The sequence below is a fragment of the Meles meles genome, chromosome 20, assembly GCF_922984935.1.
Source record: "Meles meles chromosome 20, mMelMel3.1 paternal haplotype, whole genome shotgun sequence".
Taxonomy (NCBI): domain Eukaryota; kingdom Metazoa; phylum Chordata; class Mammalia; order Carnivora; family Mustelidae; genus Meles; species Meles meles.
In genome coordinates, this window is record NC_060085.1 from 30,541,314 (window position 1) to 30,557,816 (window position 16,503).

A 16,503-nucleotide genomic window follows, 5' to 3' on the forward strand; every position below is an offset into this window, starting at 1 on the left:
CAGTGCATTTTGCTGTACCCCTTGCCCAAGGACATCTTTCTTTGAGAAAGCTTTGGGTTTGCTGCTGCAATTTATTTGTTTCCTGTGTTTGTTCAAACATAAAAGCAACTGAAAACTCTTTGCCCAGAATTGATTATGGGTGGCTGTTTGATCAATTTGGGGTTTGCTCGCCATTTTTGCCCAAATTTCCAGGTTGGAACTTGGGTTGTAAACATACTGCTTCCCCTCAAACTCTAAAAGCTATGATGTAACATAGTATTCAGGTCTGTGAGAAGCAAGAACCCATTCGGAGGGGCGGGGGCTACCTTGAAGAGCTGATGCAGCAGCCATGGAAGGAAAATGGTGGCTCCTGGATTTTTTTAGGGAGGCCAATGCCCTCGTCTTCCTGTGCGAATGAGCACTAGACTGGCAGATCTGTGAGGAGGAGGTCTGTGATTTGTTTAGTGCCATATCCCAGCCCCCAGTTCTTGGCATGGGGTTATACTGCTGTGTAATGGATTACCATGAGTTTAGCAGCTGAAACCACACACGTTTACCATCTCATAATTTCTGTGGGCCCCCTGCTTCATGGTTTCTCACCAAGCCGCAATCAAATTATCAGCCAGTGTTGAGGTCTCATCTGAAAGTTCAGCTGGGGAAAGATTCACTTCTTCAAGGGCTATTTGACTGAGGGCCTCAGTGTCCCTCTGGCTGTTGGCCAGGGACCACCTTCAGTCTCTCACCATATGGGCTTCTTAGCATGGCTGTTTACTTTACCAAAGTGTGCAAGCCAAGTAAACAATAGTGAAAATCTGCTAGCAAGATGGAGATTAGAATCTCTTCTAACCTTATCATCGAAGGGGTATCTCTTTGGCTTGGCTACATTCTATCTGTTAAAAGGAAGCCCCAAGGATGCATAGAAAAGGGGACCCTCCTACACTGTGGGCAAGAATGCAAGCTGGTGTAGCCACTCTGGAAAACAGCATGGAGGTTCCTCAAAAAGTTGAAAATAGAGCTACCCTATGACCCAGCAATTGCACTACTGGGTGTTTATCCTAAAGATACAAATGTAGTGCTCCGAAGGGCACATGCACCCAAATGTTTATAGCAGCAATGTCCACAGTAGCCACACTATGGAAAGAGACTAGATGTCCATCAACAGATGAATGGATAAAGAAGATGTGGTGTGTATATACAATGGAATATTATGGAGCCGTCAAAAGATACGAAATCCTGCCATTTGCAATAACGTGGATGGAACTAGAGGGTATTATGCTAAGTGAAATAAGTCAGTCAGAGAAAGACAATTATCATATGATCTCTCTGATATGAGGAATTTCAGAGGCAGGGTGGTGGTCATGGGGGGATAGGGAGGGAAAAAATGAAACAAGATGGTATTGGGAGGGAGACAAACCATAAGAAACTCTTAATCTCAGGAAACAAACTGTGAGTTGTTAGGGGGTGGGGGGTTAGGGATACCCATTGGAGTGGGTATGTGCTAAGGTGAGCGTTGTGAAATGTGTAAGACTGATGAATCACAGACCTGTACCCCTGAAGCAAATAATACATTTTATGTTAAAAATAAATAAATAATAATAAAATAAAAGGAAGCCGCTAGATCCAGCCTGCCTCAAAGGAGGAATTGGGGGCCTAAAAACCTGGAGTTGGGGGTCATCGAGGGCCATCTTAGTGACAACCCGCCACAGCAGGCAGTTGGCGCACGGAACATAGTTATTGAGTGAATGAGTATAAGACATGGGTTCTTTCCATTTAGGCCAAGGGCATCCTTCCATTTTCCCCATCACCTCTTTATAGAACTATAAGATGAGCAAGGTCATTTTAATATTTTATATGTAATACCTACATGATATTTACAGAGTCTTCCCCCATCCCTCATACTGCTATCTGGATGTTTCATTTATTTCCAATGTAGATAACCTTACCTACCTCTAAGGAAGAATGTTTTCAAGAGAAGGATCCATCTGGTGACCCCTTTGATCCAATATGCCTCATCTTCTATATTTTTCTTGCTGCACACATGGTACGGATTTGAAGCAGTTACCACACAGTGCTTTCTGGATTCTGAGTCTTTTGTAAATGAAGCTCCCTGAGCAGCTTTCTGCTTCTGGGGAATAAGAAAGCAAGGGTGAGAGTTCACATGTAATGTGTTTGGGTTGAAGCCACTTGCTCCCTGTGGAAGCAGTTCACTCAAGACTTTGATATTTTGGGGTTTTTTCAGTGCATGGCAGGATTATCAGCAAGAGAAAGGCCAAGTTGTCCAGCACTGCCGCACTGAATTGAGAGAAACTTGCGTGCAAGTCACTGAACCTGAAATAAGCTTCTCTTGCCCCAGGCTTCCCCAGATTGCGTGCTCCCCCCCTCCTTAAATTCAAAAACCATAACAATATCTGTGTGAAATGGTTTGCACTCTAGCCTAAGACTCCTGGTCCTACTTTGCTAGGTTGGGATTTCTTTTTTGCCTCCTCCCAGTTCAAGAGCAACCTTTACTTTGAGAAGTCTGGCAGGGGTGGGACAGGCAGGTTCTGGGTCTCTGTCTGTAAGTGCTGTAAAGGCTTCCCCACTACCTTCTTGGCTCTGAAACACAATGCATTAAAAAGACAAAGAAGGACAAAAATCACCATGTGGAAGTTCCATTTGTCAGGTGCCCCAGCCTGCCCGTTTTCTTTCTCTCTCTCTCCTGCCTTGACTTTGAAATTGAGTTTTTCAGTGAGTCCAAAGCCAGAGGAAATGGCATTGTCTACTCAGTCCAGGACAGTTTGATCCTCATGAAAAGGAGAAATTGCCTGTATTGACAATAGGCAAGGCTTCTGCTGGCAAGATCTGCGGTAGTGCAGATTTGCTACTGGGCCTCACTGTCCCCCTGCTGGGTTGGTTTTCCCAGTAATAGACTCCTCCGAGCCAAGTCTGACAATTAAGTGGTAAATACTCTGGTGGGTAGGAGTGGTGGAGGCAGAGGGATAGAGAAGGTCAGTTTAAGTAGACCAAGAGCATTACATTCATTTCCTCCATGGCCTTCTCTGGCCATGTATCTCAATTCCCCAGAGATGAATAACTCGAGAATGGACTAGTTTCCACTAATATTATGAATTAACAGTAAGTAAGCTGTGTCAATGCTCCAGCTCAGTTGGGGGTAGGGGGGAGGGTGAAGTCTATTAACATTTTTAATTGTGTTACCTTTTCATATTAATCCCTTCCCGTGCCTGAGGAATTAGGATTTTTCTCATCTGTTGATGGAAACCAGTCCCAAGAGGGTGTCCCATTAAGTACCAGAAAATTGATGATGATATGGGGCCATACCCTTCCTCCCTACCCCCGCACCCCCAACACACACAGGAGCTCTTGCCTCTCTTGTGAGATGCATCTGTGATATTCTACATAGCTATGAGATTAGGCTTAAAGTAATTCTGGAAACCTATTACTCAAGTTAAACCAAGCCCCCTGGCCAGGAGTCCACCCTTGGTGACTTGCCTTTAGCTGACTGGGGAGACTAAAATCCCTCCTTCCATGAAAGGCCCTATAGCTTCATAGAGCTCCTTGCTCTGCCATGCCTCATTCTGGATTGGGTGTCCAATTTCTCTCTGACTTTATTCCATGCACTTGGAGGTACCAAATGCACCAAGACCTTTTGTAATCCCATGGCAGCAGAGAGCATCAGGAAACAACAGAAAACATCAGTAGGATATCAAAAGAGAAAAAAAGAAATTTCTTCCATCGGAAATGGAGGCTGTAGGCTGTACATGAAGAAAAGTGGCATCTGTGAGTATGGACTTTCCTTATGGGAAGTCAGGAGAAGAACGATGTTCTCATTGTGGATCAGGTGTTAGTGGTTTGATGCTATACTTGTCTCCTTGAACACAGATACGTTTCCTAAATTACCGGACAGTGTTTGATTTATTAATAAAGAAATCTGGTCTGTGTTCTGTCTCTGGGTCAGGCCTAGCCAAAATGCAGTTTGTGACCATAGCCAAGTTATGAATGGTTTGAGCCAGGAAGCTCTTGACAGCAGCTTGAACCAAAATGTGGTGAGTGGTAACCAAGGTGTTGGAAGTCAGAATGAAAGAAGGTGGGGCATCCTTGCTGCCTGGCTCTTTAGGTAGGTAGGAGCTGTGGGAAGAAGAGGAGAATCAGATCTGAAATCAGATCTCCTGAGAAGTGCCTGCCCTTGTCTTGATCAGAGGACACAGTTACCCACTAAGCCTCGGAGGGGATGGATCATCACCTCTGCAGTTCAGAAAGGCCATGTGGGGACTCTGGTCCTGCTGTTCATCACTTTCCTTCGCAGGCATGGTTTAATAGTGTAGCCATTCACTCCCAGCAGGCATAAATCCTTTTTCCCACAAGAGGATATTGGCTGGATGTTACGTTTATAGGACTAAAGGAGCAGCTGGCGATGTCGGATTCAAGGCAAGTAGGTTGTCTTGGCCATCCTAGTTAGCAGATGGCCAGGACTTGATAGATGGAAGATTATCAGGATGCAAGTCAAGGGCCAGATGGCACGGTGGACTGGAAAAGTAGATGGCGGCAGCTATCTGAATGCAGGCGCATACAGTCTGCTGGGGCCTCTCTGCTTCCATTTCATCTTGCGTCCGGCAGGAGAGACCACAGGTTCTCCTAAGGGCCTGGATTCCAGACACAGCTCTAGACATGATGGATAATGCAGTTATGAAACTGATAGTTGGTTCAGTCCTTAACATGGTCTATTTTTTTGGAAAGAGAATGTGATGAAGATTAGATTTCATCAGGCATTCCTATGAATCTGGCCTTTTGCCCAAAGCTACGTGTCACAGTTTCCTGTATTGCTAATGTCTCTGTGTAGTTTGTTATATCTAAAGACAACTTAAAGGCTTTAATTCAGAGCCCTCTGTCACGGGCATGCTGTCCTTTTGAAGATGACTAATGCCAGGAAAGCTGCTCCGAAATGGAAGGGCCAGGAGCTAAGTTTTGCTGTCAGAGCAAAGACCGCGGGGGGGGGGGGGGGTTCCCATTTCTTCAAGGCCATTTTAAGCTCATTTGTGCAATTGCCACCTTCTCAGTATTACTGCGTAACTCCTTTGATCTCAGAGTGGAAGGTGACAAATTTCAAGAGCCAGGAAAGCTCCTCGTGCGGGTTTAAAAGGAGCAGCATATTATGAAATTGAGTGGATATCAAATAATAAAACATAAATTTGGATCTTTTGAAATGTGAGCTCAAGTAGGTATTACTTTTAGAGCCGAGTACATTGAGAAGTTCAGGGATGAAATTGCTGTTGTTTGACATTCATTGAAATGTGACTGTTTGGGTCAGGTTGTTGCCCAGTCACCTCCATCCTTCTTGAACGCTGCATTTGGATTCAGAAGGACACTCCAACTTTGCACATGTAATCCTCAGGACAGCGTTGTGAAATCATGTCCCCATTTTACAGGTGAGGACACTGAAGCTCTAAGGGTTCGTCCCTGACTCAGAATTTCATTTTTCCCCCACCCCTTGGCCCTCTCTACTCTGGATGGAGACCAGAATGTAAATACGGGTTGTACTCAAACAGCCTTCTTCACTGTAGGCATATTTCAAAGCTGTCCAAATTGCTTAGCTTATGTTCGTGATTTTTTTTTTTTTAAGTGGCAAATTGATTGAAACAGTAAATGGAAGGGATTTATCAGTGAGGGTTGTGCCTTTACTGGAACAAACCCACTTATTAGCATGCTATTTGGATTCCCACCCTGAGTTTTAGAACCAAGACACAGACTGGAGAGTAAGCTCAGTACAATTAGTGAGTTACTTGGACCAGCCAATAATCTCTGTTATTTTCTTCCCTTCTCCTGATATATCTTCTCAATCCCAGCCATGGAAACTAGCCACTAGGGGTTGTGGAGGTAAATGGGCTTTGTAGGAGGTGTTTTCGTGTATGGACTTGCTTAGAGTCTGGGGTCAGGCCCTTAAGCTTTAATGAGACCAGACCTGAGGAATCAGACATGGAGCTACTGTAGCCAGAGGTGGTCAGAAAGTAAACCTGGATTAGTTTGCCTGGTTATTTTCCTCTCACATGTTATCGGTGGGCATAAGTCATGGGAGGTTAGGAACATTTTCTTTGAGTTTTCTCATCATCAAATAAGACTGAATACATTAAATGGTCCCCCTGATTAGAAAACATCCGCAGTTGGGATTGGAAATTAAAGTATCCGTGAAATACTTCCATGGTAGTAGGGGAGGGGTAACATGGTTTTTGCGAAACACATGAGTTAATTGGGTTGATGGCAAATGCTGTGTCTTCGTATGTGGACTCTCACTGAGAAACCATTATGACAAATCATAAGCAAAAATTATTGGCATCATAATCTGTCCCCAGTCTTCCACTTCTACACATTCTAGAAACTCTACAGGTAAACTTTATGCTGTAACAAATGATCCAATTAGTTAACACAAAAATTATTGCTTTATGACTCTAGGTTCGATAGTCAGTTCTTCTCATTGGGACCAGTTTGGGTGGTCTCTGCAGACTTGGGGTAGTTCTTCTGAGGCAGGTAAGTCTGGAATGACCTCAGCTGGGACAGCCTGTCTGTTCCATGTCATCTCCCCCTCCAGGAGGCTAGTATGGGATTCTCAGGGTGGTCTCAGAATTTCAAAGAGTAACAAGAGAGGATAAACCTCTGGCAGGCAAGCCTTTGTAAGCTGCTCCCTACATCATGTTTGCTAATGTCCCACTGGCCTAAGCAAGTCACGTGGTCAAACCCAGTTTTAAAGAGGGGAGCCGTTGATCTATATTCTTGATGGGAAGAGTAGCCAAGTCAAATCGAAGAGGTGCTTGTGACAGGGAGGACAGGAGTTTGTGGCCCTTTTGCCATTTCCCACAGATGTGAGAGTAACTACGGGTCGTTGAACTGGCCTAAACCTCTCTGCCTGACTGAATCTGAAGAAGGAAAACCATGTTTTTGTCTCTAACTTCAATTTGATATGGGATATTTCTCTCAGCTCTTTCACTTTGGAAACTTGGCCACATTGACTGGTAGACTCACTTATCATGCATTCTTAAGTTGTGATGTCATTTTTGACCACGTTTTTAAAATGTTGATAAGTATTTGCTATGGTAAATATGAATGTTTCATTTTGGTGTATTTTTTGTGATTATTTGCCTTTGAGGACTGTTTAGTGCTCCTCCAGTACGTTAAAGCCCTGGCTAGGGCTTCCTGTCAAGCAATTTGTCACGCCAATGCGAGCTCCCAGAATTCCACCTTGACGATCTGATAATACACAGTTCCTAGTCACTTACCCTTTTTAAAGTACCTGCAGTGTTTACGACGTAGTACAAAATTCCACCTCACTTTATTAGTCTGTAAATGTAACACCATACCTAATGTGTCTGTGTATGTTTATTCAAACCTGTGTTTGAATTTAGTCATAACTCAGGGCTCCAGACATTAATAGGTAATCGCTGTGACCTCATAGAGCACGTAACCCGAATTTCTCGACCTCATTGACACCTTGGGCCAGATAATTTCTTGCCGTGGGGGGCTATTCTGAACATTATGGAATTTTTAGCAGCTGCCTCTATCCTCGTGATGCTAGTAGCCCTTCCGCCTTCAACCCTACTTATGACAGCCAACAATGTCTACAGTCATGGCCTGATGTCCCCTGGAGGGGGGTGGGGAGTGGGAGATAGGTAAAATCCGTCTCCAGTTGAGAACCACTACTCCGACTTGGAGATGCTAAAGCAGAAAAGAGAAAGAAATGCATGAAGTGTGGGTATTGTCAGAGAGCAAACCAGGAGCAGAACCCAATGGACCATTTTATAAGGGGCAGAAGGAATATGGAAAATTTTAGTTACCTTCAAATTTTCACCTAAGATGGCCCTGAATTAACTAGGAGATATCAAGTTGGGTCTTGATACATGCTGAAAGGTTCACCAATATCTCAACTTCATTATGTTAAAAATGGATTAAATAGAAATACTACTCCTGAAAAAAAAAAAATTCAGGGGATATGCTGGCCAAAGGAATGGATTTTGAGAAACTATTTGGGAAGAGTCAGTCATCCACAAAAGTAGAGAAAATTATATCAAGACCCACTCGATATGCATCATTTAAGGTCATAAAGGATGGAATGAGTGTCAGTCTCCCTGCATCTATGCCTTGCTTGCTTCCTGAATGGCTCTCCACTCCTGGATTATTTTTGACTAAAATCTAGACATCATTTCATTTCATTTGTAAATATTTCAATAATGTGTCTGAAAGAAAGTACCTCAAAACCAAAATTAGAGTATGCTGGTGGAATTGTAGCCTTCTGGAGGGGGCACAAATGAGAATTTGTGCTGAGTAATATCAGCAAGTTAGGGAAAGAATAGGTAAGAGGCTTGACTTCTGGGGGAATTAAAAACCCCAGGGGGAAATGAAGTTGGGAGACACTGTCTCTTCAGGCTCCCCTCCTGTTGTGTCCTCCCCTCTCCTGCTTTGACTCTTAGAGATTCCTCGTATAGTATGAGGTAAAGCACAGGAGACTGGGAGCCTTAGAAAGGAGAGGAGGCTGGCAGGGCACAGATCCATTTTCTAAAAAGGAGAGGAAAAAAAAAACAAAACACATCACAAGAAGGTATTGAAATATTCAGTCAATGATGGATTACTCTTTGATGACTTTCCATGACTTTTTAGCAGATCCGGGTGTACTTTTAATAAAACAAAAGCGAAAGAGAAGTCTTACAGTTGCTTTTTAAGATTTTACTGGGACTGTGGTATTTCTCTCCCATTCTGATGTATTCTGAGAAGTTTCTTTCTTTTGATTTAGACTTCCTCCCTTGATTTCATGATGTCATAAATCTTTTGTGTTTGGTGAGAGCCGTGGTCTATGTAAGACCTACACAGCCTGCTAGATAACACCTATTTCCACCCCCCCTTCTCTTCGCAAGATTAAACTGAGGCTGTTGTGTCTGATGCCAGAACAGATTTAACCAATCATGTTTCCTTTACATGTAGGTCAGTCCAAGGGACAATTCTGCACTGGATCCTATTATCCATGGGTTGAAGGGCGTCGTACATCATGGTAAGTAAGCCACGTACACTTCTTTTTACTGGGATGTGAACAGCTAAGGTCTTTACCTAAAGGAATGGGGTTATCTTGTAGAGGACAGAGGGTGACACCCATTCTTTACCCACTGATGTTGAAGGGCACGAGAGCCATTATTTGATGGGTAAAGAGCACGCCCATTTATTACCTGCAAAGGGATCTGGGTTAACGGTAAGCAATTTGTTTCTCTTCAGGTACCACTTTGAATGCATATGTTATCAATCAAAGCGCCCAAAGAGCCACCATTGGTATGCGCGGAATCTGCCACTGTCTCATGTCTCCCTTAAAAATATTCTTCTTTCGTGTATTTTTGCATTAATAAGTTTCTTGATTTGCCTCTCAGATTTCGGGGGAAAAAAATTTAAGTAGCTGTGATAAGTCATTAAACTTGGCTGCGTGTGAGCAAGCATCACCAGCTCCTAGCATGGAAAAAGCTAGGCCGTGTTCTGTGTAGCAGGCATCGTATCCTCAGGCATAAAACTGGGAGATAAAGTAAGATAAATGGGTTCTGTCTTTCCCAACTGGTTTTTATTGGAGGAATTTCCCTGCAACTTTATTATCTGTGACGCATCATTACCTATGACATCAGGATCCTTTGATTTCAAAAGTACCCTTGTCGTAGGGAGGTGCAGAGTCTTAGAGGTAATGTAATGATTTGTGAAGTTTTAATCATCTAATTAGAATTCCAAAGACATTGACAGAAATAGCATTAGTAACCATAATAAATCTCCCCTTCATCTCCACAGCTGTGATAAAACATCTTCACACCTTTCTGGGAGGATTGTCTTTTCACATTAGCCGACTCGGCAGAGCTTCCCAGACCTCTTCTCCCATTTCTCTCAGGGAAGCTAAAACTCGTTGTCAGCGTGCAGTGGAAGCGAGTAGGGTTTGGAATGTAATTGTCCTGCTCTTAGAACCATTCAGTCGTGCAGCAGGTAACAGTAATACAGTGAGTAAAAGTAGGAAGGTAGTGTGGCCGAAGACACCCACCTAGAGGTTTTCATGGGTGGCATGTATCCACGGCTTCCTCTCAGTTTCAGTTTGTGTTTCGAAGCAAAGGCCTCACGCGGAGCTGGATTAGGCTGTTTGGCCAGAGAACAGAGCACCTTTACCCAAACTGTTTCTGCCTGAACGTTTGTGCTTTGCTGTTGCTAACCGCGGGGGTAGTTTTGGACAGTAAGCATATTCGCCTTGTACTCTGGGCAGCCTCGAAAGTGCAAAGCAAGCTGGTTTGGGGGCAACGCGTTGTGCATTCTGAGCTCCTTTCCCAGAAGATCCCCTTGGGTACCAAGTCGATCAAACTCCTTCCAGAAATTCATGGTGTAGACTGAGTTTGGGGGCTTGAAATGTAGTGAATGATGTATAGATCTTCCTTCCCCATGAACTTTTCGTCCTGTTTAAAAACAAACACACCAGCACCTGGGTGGCTCAGTTGGTTAAGCCACTGCCTTCAGCTCGAGTTGTGATCCTAGGGTCCTTGGATCGAGTCCCGCGTCGGGCTCCTTGCTCAGCGGGGAGCCTGCTTCTCCCTCTGCCTGCCTCTCTGCCTGCTTGTGCTCTCTTTCTGACAAATGAATAAAATCTTTATAAAATATAATAAAAACAAACACACCATGGAGAATGCTGGAATCTTCGAAATAGGTACCAATTCTTTGGTCTGAAAGGAAGCATTCCACCAGCTATGGCATTCAAGTAGATCTGTGTGTTCTTATCTCCATAATTATAATTGAAGGAAATCCCATATGTTAAAAGTAAGCAGAAGCTTCTGCTAGCTCCCAGATCCCAAGATCTCTGCAAACTCACTGGGTAGTCATCATTTAGTTCATGCGCTCTGTGCTAACATCGTGTTATCCTTGCTCATTATCCACAAAGCAAGGCTGTTCTGTGTACGCTCTTCTATGTTTACTGGCACAGGGAGGGTGGCAGAGATGTCCTGGGATGTGGTTTCAACACTACTTCCTAGTGGAGAAGTCAGAGGAGACCTATCAGAAACAATGCCCTGCAAAAGGGAGTTTACTTACTCAGACAGTAAAAAAGAGTGGCAGGCCCCCTGTGTGTGATTGAGAGAAGCAGGGAGGTGTCTGGAAGGGAGGTGAGGTGAGGTGAGGGGCCGCCTCTCTTTTCCTCCAGCCTGCCTGGAGTGCTGTCCCTCCCAGCTTTTGCATTTGCTATTTCTGCAGCTTCTGTCCAGAAGGTTCTTGTCTCAGCTCATCACAAGGGTGGTCTCCCATTATCATTTTAGGTCTCTGTTCAGATTCGAGCTTCCTCAGACAGTTCTTTCTTTATTATCCTGTCAAATGCCTCACCCGCTCCCCACTTCCGTGGTTCCCTGTCACGTCATCTTAAGTTACTTTCTTCGAATCCCTGAAAAGTATCTGAAATAACTGTGTGTTTTATATACTCATGTGTTACCTACTAAACTGTCAGCTTCGTGAGGGCGAGACCTCCAGCATGTATGGCCAATGACAGATGCTCCGTAAATTTTAGCCAAGTCAGTGAGTCAAATAAACCTACAAATAAGTGAAAATATCAAAATATGAAACTGGGAGAAGAGGAGGAGAAACCAAAGGCCACTTGAGTTTTGCTTTGACTGGGAAGAGAAGGGAGTAAGAACATCGTGGAAACTGACTTTGTCCCCGCCCCCAATTCTCAGGTTGTTGCCGACTTCCGTTGTGATAACCGTCCTCTCTTCGTCGTTCTTCTGACAGAGAGTGAACATTTGAAATGGCTAAAACAACTTTTGTTGGAACTAGAAGCATCTTCAAGTTGAAGGTCCTGTGAGGGAATTGAATGATCTGTTAATTTGATGGGACATAAATAATCGTGTCCTTCACGGAATCTCTGGCTTGAAATGATGCTAGAAATGTGTAAAAAGGAAAAATCAATATGCATTTCTGTTACAGTTTAGAATTGGTTTTATTTCGTCAGCTCTGGGAGCCATATCTTAGAATATTAATTCCTCATTAAGCGAAAGTTTTTTTTTTTAATAGGAAAAATCTTGCACATTCTTTCAGCTGAAATGACAGTGAGAAATCTGGTCACCCCTGCAGTCGTACTTAGCATATGGACATCAGGGGCCTCTGTGAGGCAGACAGCAAGGTGGGGTTTTCAGTGCAGGTGAATTTGTTGGCAAGGAGGGATAAAGAGGAGAGGAAGAAGCAGGGCCGGTTGGAATCAGGGTCGGCACCGTAGTACAGATCTGATATCTCCGAATGGGGAAGGAATCTAGGAGGACTGCCTGAAGGCAGCTCTCAGAAAGTTCTGGCCAGGTCCCTGAAGCACCTCAGGGCCAAGATGGCCTGAGAGAGGCGTCCTGTGTTGGGTTCCCCTGCCACGTAGAGTCACTGGCTAGAGTGTCCCATCAAGACCAGACCCCATGAGAACACTGTGTTCAGCCTTGAAGGGGCAGAAACTATCGCCTGGCCACTAACAAGGCTCCTCATGACAGCTTGTCTCTGGAAGGAAGATCTTGGGCACATACCTCCCTTGGCTGGCACAGAGGTTCCCATCTTCCTTCCTAATCCCATTTCCAAAGAGGTTTTTACTGGGTCCCCTCACTCTTAAAATGCTCACAGATTCTTAGAAGCAGTGCTTGGTCCTCTCATGCATAGTTAGTAAGTGCCTCATTGAGGCAGACCACGAAGCTGGGCAGAGAGAGCACACAGCAGACCTAGACCTGCCCTCCTCGCATTTATAAAGTCTCTGGGGACACACACAGTTAAGCATTGCCATTGTGTTGAAGAGTGGGGAACAGCAGGTTTAACTCAGACGGGGGCGGTGGTGGTGTGGAGGTGGCACCTCAGGCAAAGCGACCACTGAGACCTCCAGCGTGCGTAGAGACCCTGCAGGAGGAGAAGCGAGGGGTCAAGGTTTCAGGCAGCGCCATAGTCGATGGAGGTCTCTGGTGGTGGAAGTGCATGGAGCTTGTTTGAGGCTCTGCGTTCGACAACATGGCGACTGTGCTGCCGGCGAGAGAGATCTAGAAACCTGTTGGCAAACATGAAGTGTTGTTTCTTATGTGTTCGTGTTCCCGTGTAAATTGTGATTTTTACAAACTTGAGAGCCATGAAGAAATATAAATAGAATAGAAAGATGTGATTTGCCATTGATTCTGGTCCCGTCTATCCATTGAGCATAGATGGAAGCACTAAAATGTGTGTCGTCTGCTGTTTTTGCTTACACACTCCCAAGACCCACCGTGGAGGAAAGATCTAGGGAGAAACTGTGAATCCTAGTCATAGCATGGACTTAGTCGTTTACAGTGCTTTTTGTATTCAGCAACCAGCACTCAGTAGAAGTCACGCCTGATAGAAATACTGGTTCCAAAAAAACAGTCTAGTTCTGTTTTGTTTTGTTTTTTTAACCCATTTGGGGGGGGGGGGGAACCCAACTTGTATGTACATTGGTATAGAAACACAACCATCCCTGACAGCTAGTTTTACCTAATTGACCGATGCTCAGAAATGTATGTTATATCCTATGTCAATTAAAAAGTTTTGTTTGTTTGGTTTTTTTACTTTCACATTTTTGGATTACCTGCTTTTCTATTCTTTTTTTTTTTATAATATCCACCCAAAGAAAATCTGGCAGGCTGTTTGTGTACGTTATTCTAGAGTATCGTGAAAATACATCAAAACCCGAACCACTCCTTCTTGTCCATCATCTAAGAGAGACCCTTTTTTTGTCTTTTTGCAAGGAAACTTGCTAGTAGCAACTGCTTGGATGTTGAGCTTTGACTCCCTGACTGTGTTTTCCCATCCCCCCATCATCATCTTCCTTAGTGAGCAGGATGGTACCTTCCTTCTTTAGAGGAAACGTGAGGGGGCCAGTTAGAAATTGCCTCAGACCCCGGCCAGAGCCAGACGGCTCATCCCGTTGTCCTCCCTCCCCAGGTTCTTCTGAGAAGGCTGTCAGTGAAAGTACAAGTAATTAAATGATCACCTGAGAACACCCTGCAATTAAAGAAAGGCACAAATTTTACAGTGATGGAAGTTGGGGCTGTGTCAGGATCAAAACTCTCTTTACAGAATAGCTTCCCCGACTGACTCGTTTATTCACTTGGATTCATTTTGGGAGTGTTTATACCCATTCTCTCCCCTGCCCTGGGGCCCTGGGATACTCATCCACTCACCAGATTGACAGACAAAGTCATGAAATAGCTAGAGTCCAGGCATTTGACAGAAAGGGGAGAAATAAAGGAAATTTGCGAACATACGTGATCACCTGGCCAAGCTTTTCCACATGGCGGTAGGAGTTGATGCAGCTGGATCTGCTCTTTTTTCCCATATTCCACTTGCTAGGATAGAGGTTCCTATAATCGGGAATAATCTGGAAAAGACTCCAGACCTGGAATGGTCTGAATTTCTTCTAAAACAGTGGCTAGGCTTTCTCTTACACAGCAGCTGATACATCGCTCACCACATACAGTAATTAAAAAGAAGACAGACCAGGACACGGTAACCTTGGGACCTTGGTGGAGATGCAGATGGTCCAGCCTCTCGGAAAGTGACGTGGCCATTTCTGCCCATGTCGCCCCTCTGCCTTATCCTCTGAGCTGGCAAGTCCACATGTAGGTATGTACCCAAGAGAAATGTCCACAGAAAGTGGGAGCCCATGGGAGCTTTGTTTATAATGGCCCCAGAGTGGAACCAGCCCAAATGTCTACTTATATATGCAAGTTGTAGAATAACCGGGCAGTGAAGTATTATGCAGCAATGAAAAACAATGCACTCCTTCATTTACATGGAAACAGAAGAGCACATACCGCCTGCTTCCCTTTCTGTCAAGTTCAAGAACCAACAAAACTCACCTTTGGCGATAAAAGCCAGAATACTGAGGCGGTGGGGTGTAGTAAAGGAGAAGAAACACAAGGGAATTTCCTTGGATGATAAAAATATTACGTATTGATCAGGAGGATGATGACATAGGTAATAATATACAAATTCACCCTACTGTCCCCTTAGACTTATACATTCAGTTGTTTGTAAATGAAAGAGTAGCCCATGTATATTGCACGGTGACTTCTCAAAGATAATACATGCACGGAACTCAAACAGAATCTGGCAGCATGCACCACGCAATCAAATGTTAAAAACCCTGACAGTGTCCAGTATAGGTAAGGCTGGGAATGCTGGGAACTCTCATACTTTTCTGGAAACAGTTTGGTGGTATTTAGCCACGCTGATTCAGTACACCAGCTCCCAAGCATGTCCCCCAGAGAAAGCAGATAAAAGTGTACCGTGAGATGCATACAAGAATGTTTCTGGCATTGTTTTTCCTAGAAATGCCTCACAGGCCTGTCGTCAGCAAGCTAGATAAACCCAATGCAGGCCTTTAAGAGAACATTTCAGCCTGATGGAAAGGGTTGGAATCTTATGCCTCTCCCCAAACTGGGGCACATCTGAGAACCACAAAGTGAAGCAAGAGGCTGAAGAGTGCATGGGGTAAAACACTAAAGGGAAAAGCAAAGTCATGATTACTTTCTGAAAGATGATGGAGGCAGGTTCAGAAAGTATTGAGGCACCTGCCCAGGGAGGGTGGCAGGGGCTTCTCCTGTTCTAGTCACTCCAGGGTTCACTTTAGTATATTTACTTTATCTATTTATGTTTTGGGCATTTTGCTGAATGTGTGTTAAATTTCATAATCAAAGACAGTCACTAGCTTTAGAAAGTAAGAGATTCTGATGGTGCTTTCCTCTGGGACACATCAAGTACCAGGGTGCTTTGCAACAAGCAAAGAGGAGAATCGACAGCACTTTTTAAAAAACTTTTCACTGTAAGCACCCCTGACAGGCTGTTTGTTTCTCTACAAGTTGATTGCAGGCCAAAGAAAGAACTGTGGCTGCCTTGGGATTCTATCATTAAGAGATGACTTTGAGAGCCAATATCTCCTTTGGGAATTGAGAAGAAGGAAATCAGAAACAAGGGGGATGGAGACTCGGGTCTCAGGTCTAAAACCAAAGGCTCCCCATGCTGCTGTGTGGGTACATGCTGGCTCTACACCAGGCATGGGTCTCATTGGCCTGACAGGCACCGCTGAATCCCCCAGAAAGCCTCTGAGACACAGCTCTCATGCACGCCATTATACAGAAGGGCGTGCAGAGCAAGCCTTGGCTGAGTGGCTTGAAGTAAGGTCTTCATGACTTGAGAGTGGCTCTCATAACTCCCAGACCATCTCCCCGTCTGTTCTCTGCCAGGGTCACACCATCTGCCTCTGATTGACGTTCGTCATATAGACTGTGGAAGGGGCAATTGAAGAAATACTTAACAGGACCAGAGTCTGTCATCATCACTCTGGCACATTGAGATTATCCCCGGGGTCTGAGATCTGGACATAAACTCTCTGTCTGAGGCTAAATGGCTCAAGTTCCTGAAAAGTATCTTGCACGAACTTTGGAAGAAAAGGACAAATCCCAGAACAAGGGACTTTTGGGGAAATTAAACTATTAGGCAGAAATAATCTGTGTCATGACA

General features: G+C 44.4%; 1 protein-coding gene across 4 annotated transcripts in view; it reads left to right on the forward strand.

The window, feature by feature from the left end:
• The window catches only part of PTPRG (protein tyrosine phosphatase receptor type G), a 696,945-nt gene that overhangs the window by 528,139 nt on the left and 152,303 nt on the right, over window positions 1-16,503 (forward strand). For all 4 annotated transcript variants that reach the window (XM_045990633.1, XM_045990636.1, XM_045990635.1 and 1 more), the window contains exon 6: window positions 8,941-9,007. In XM_045990633.1, coding sequence (XP_045846589.1) covers window positions 8,941-9,007 — 67 coding nt within the window. The remainder of the gene's footprint in view (window positions 1-8,940; window positions 9,008-16,503) is intronic.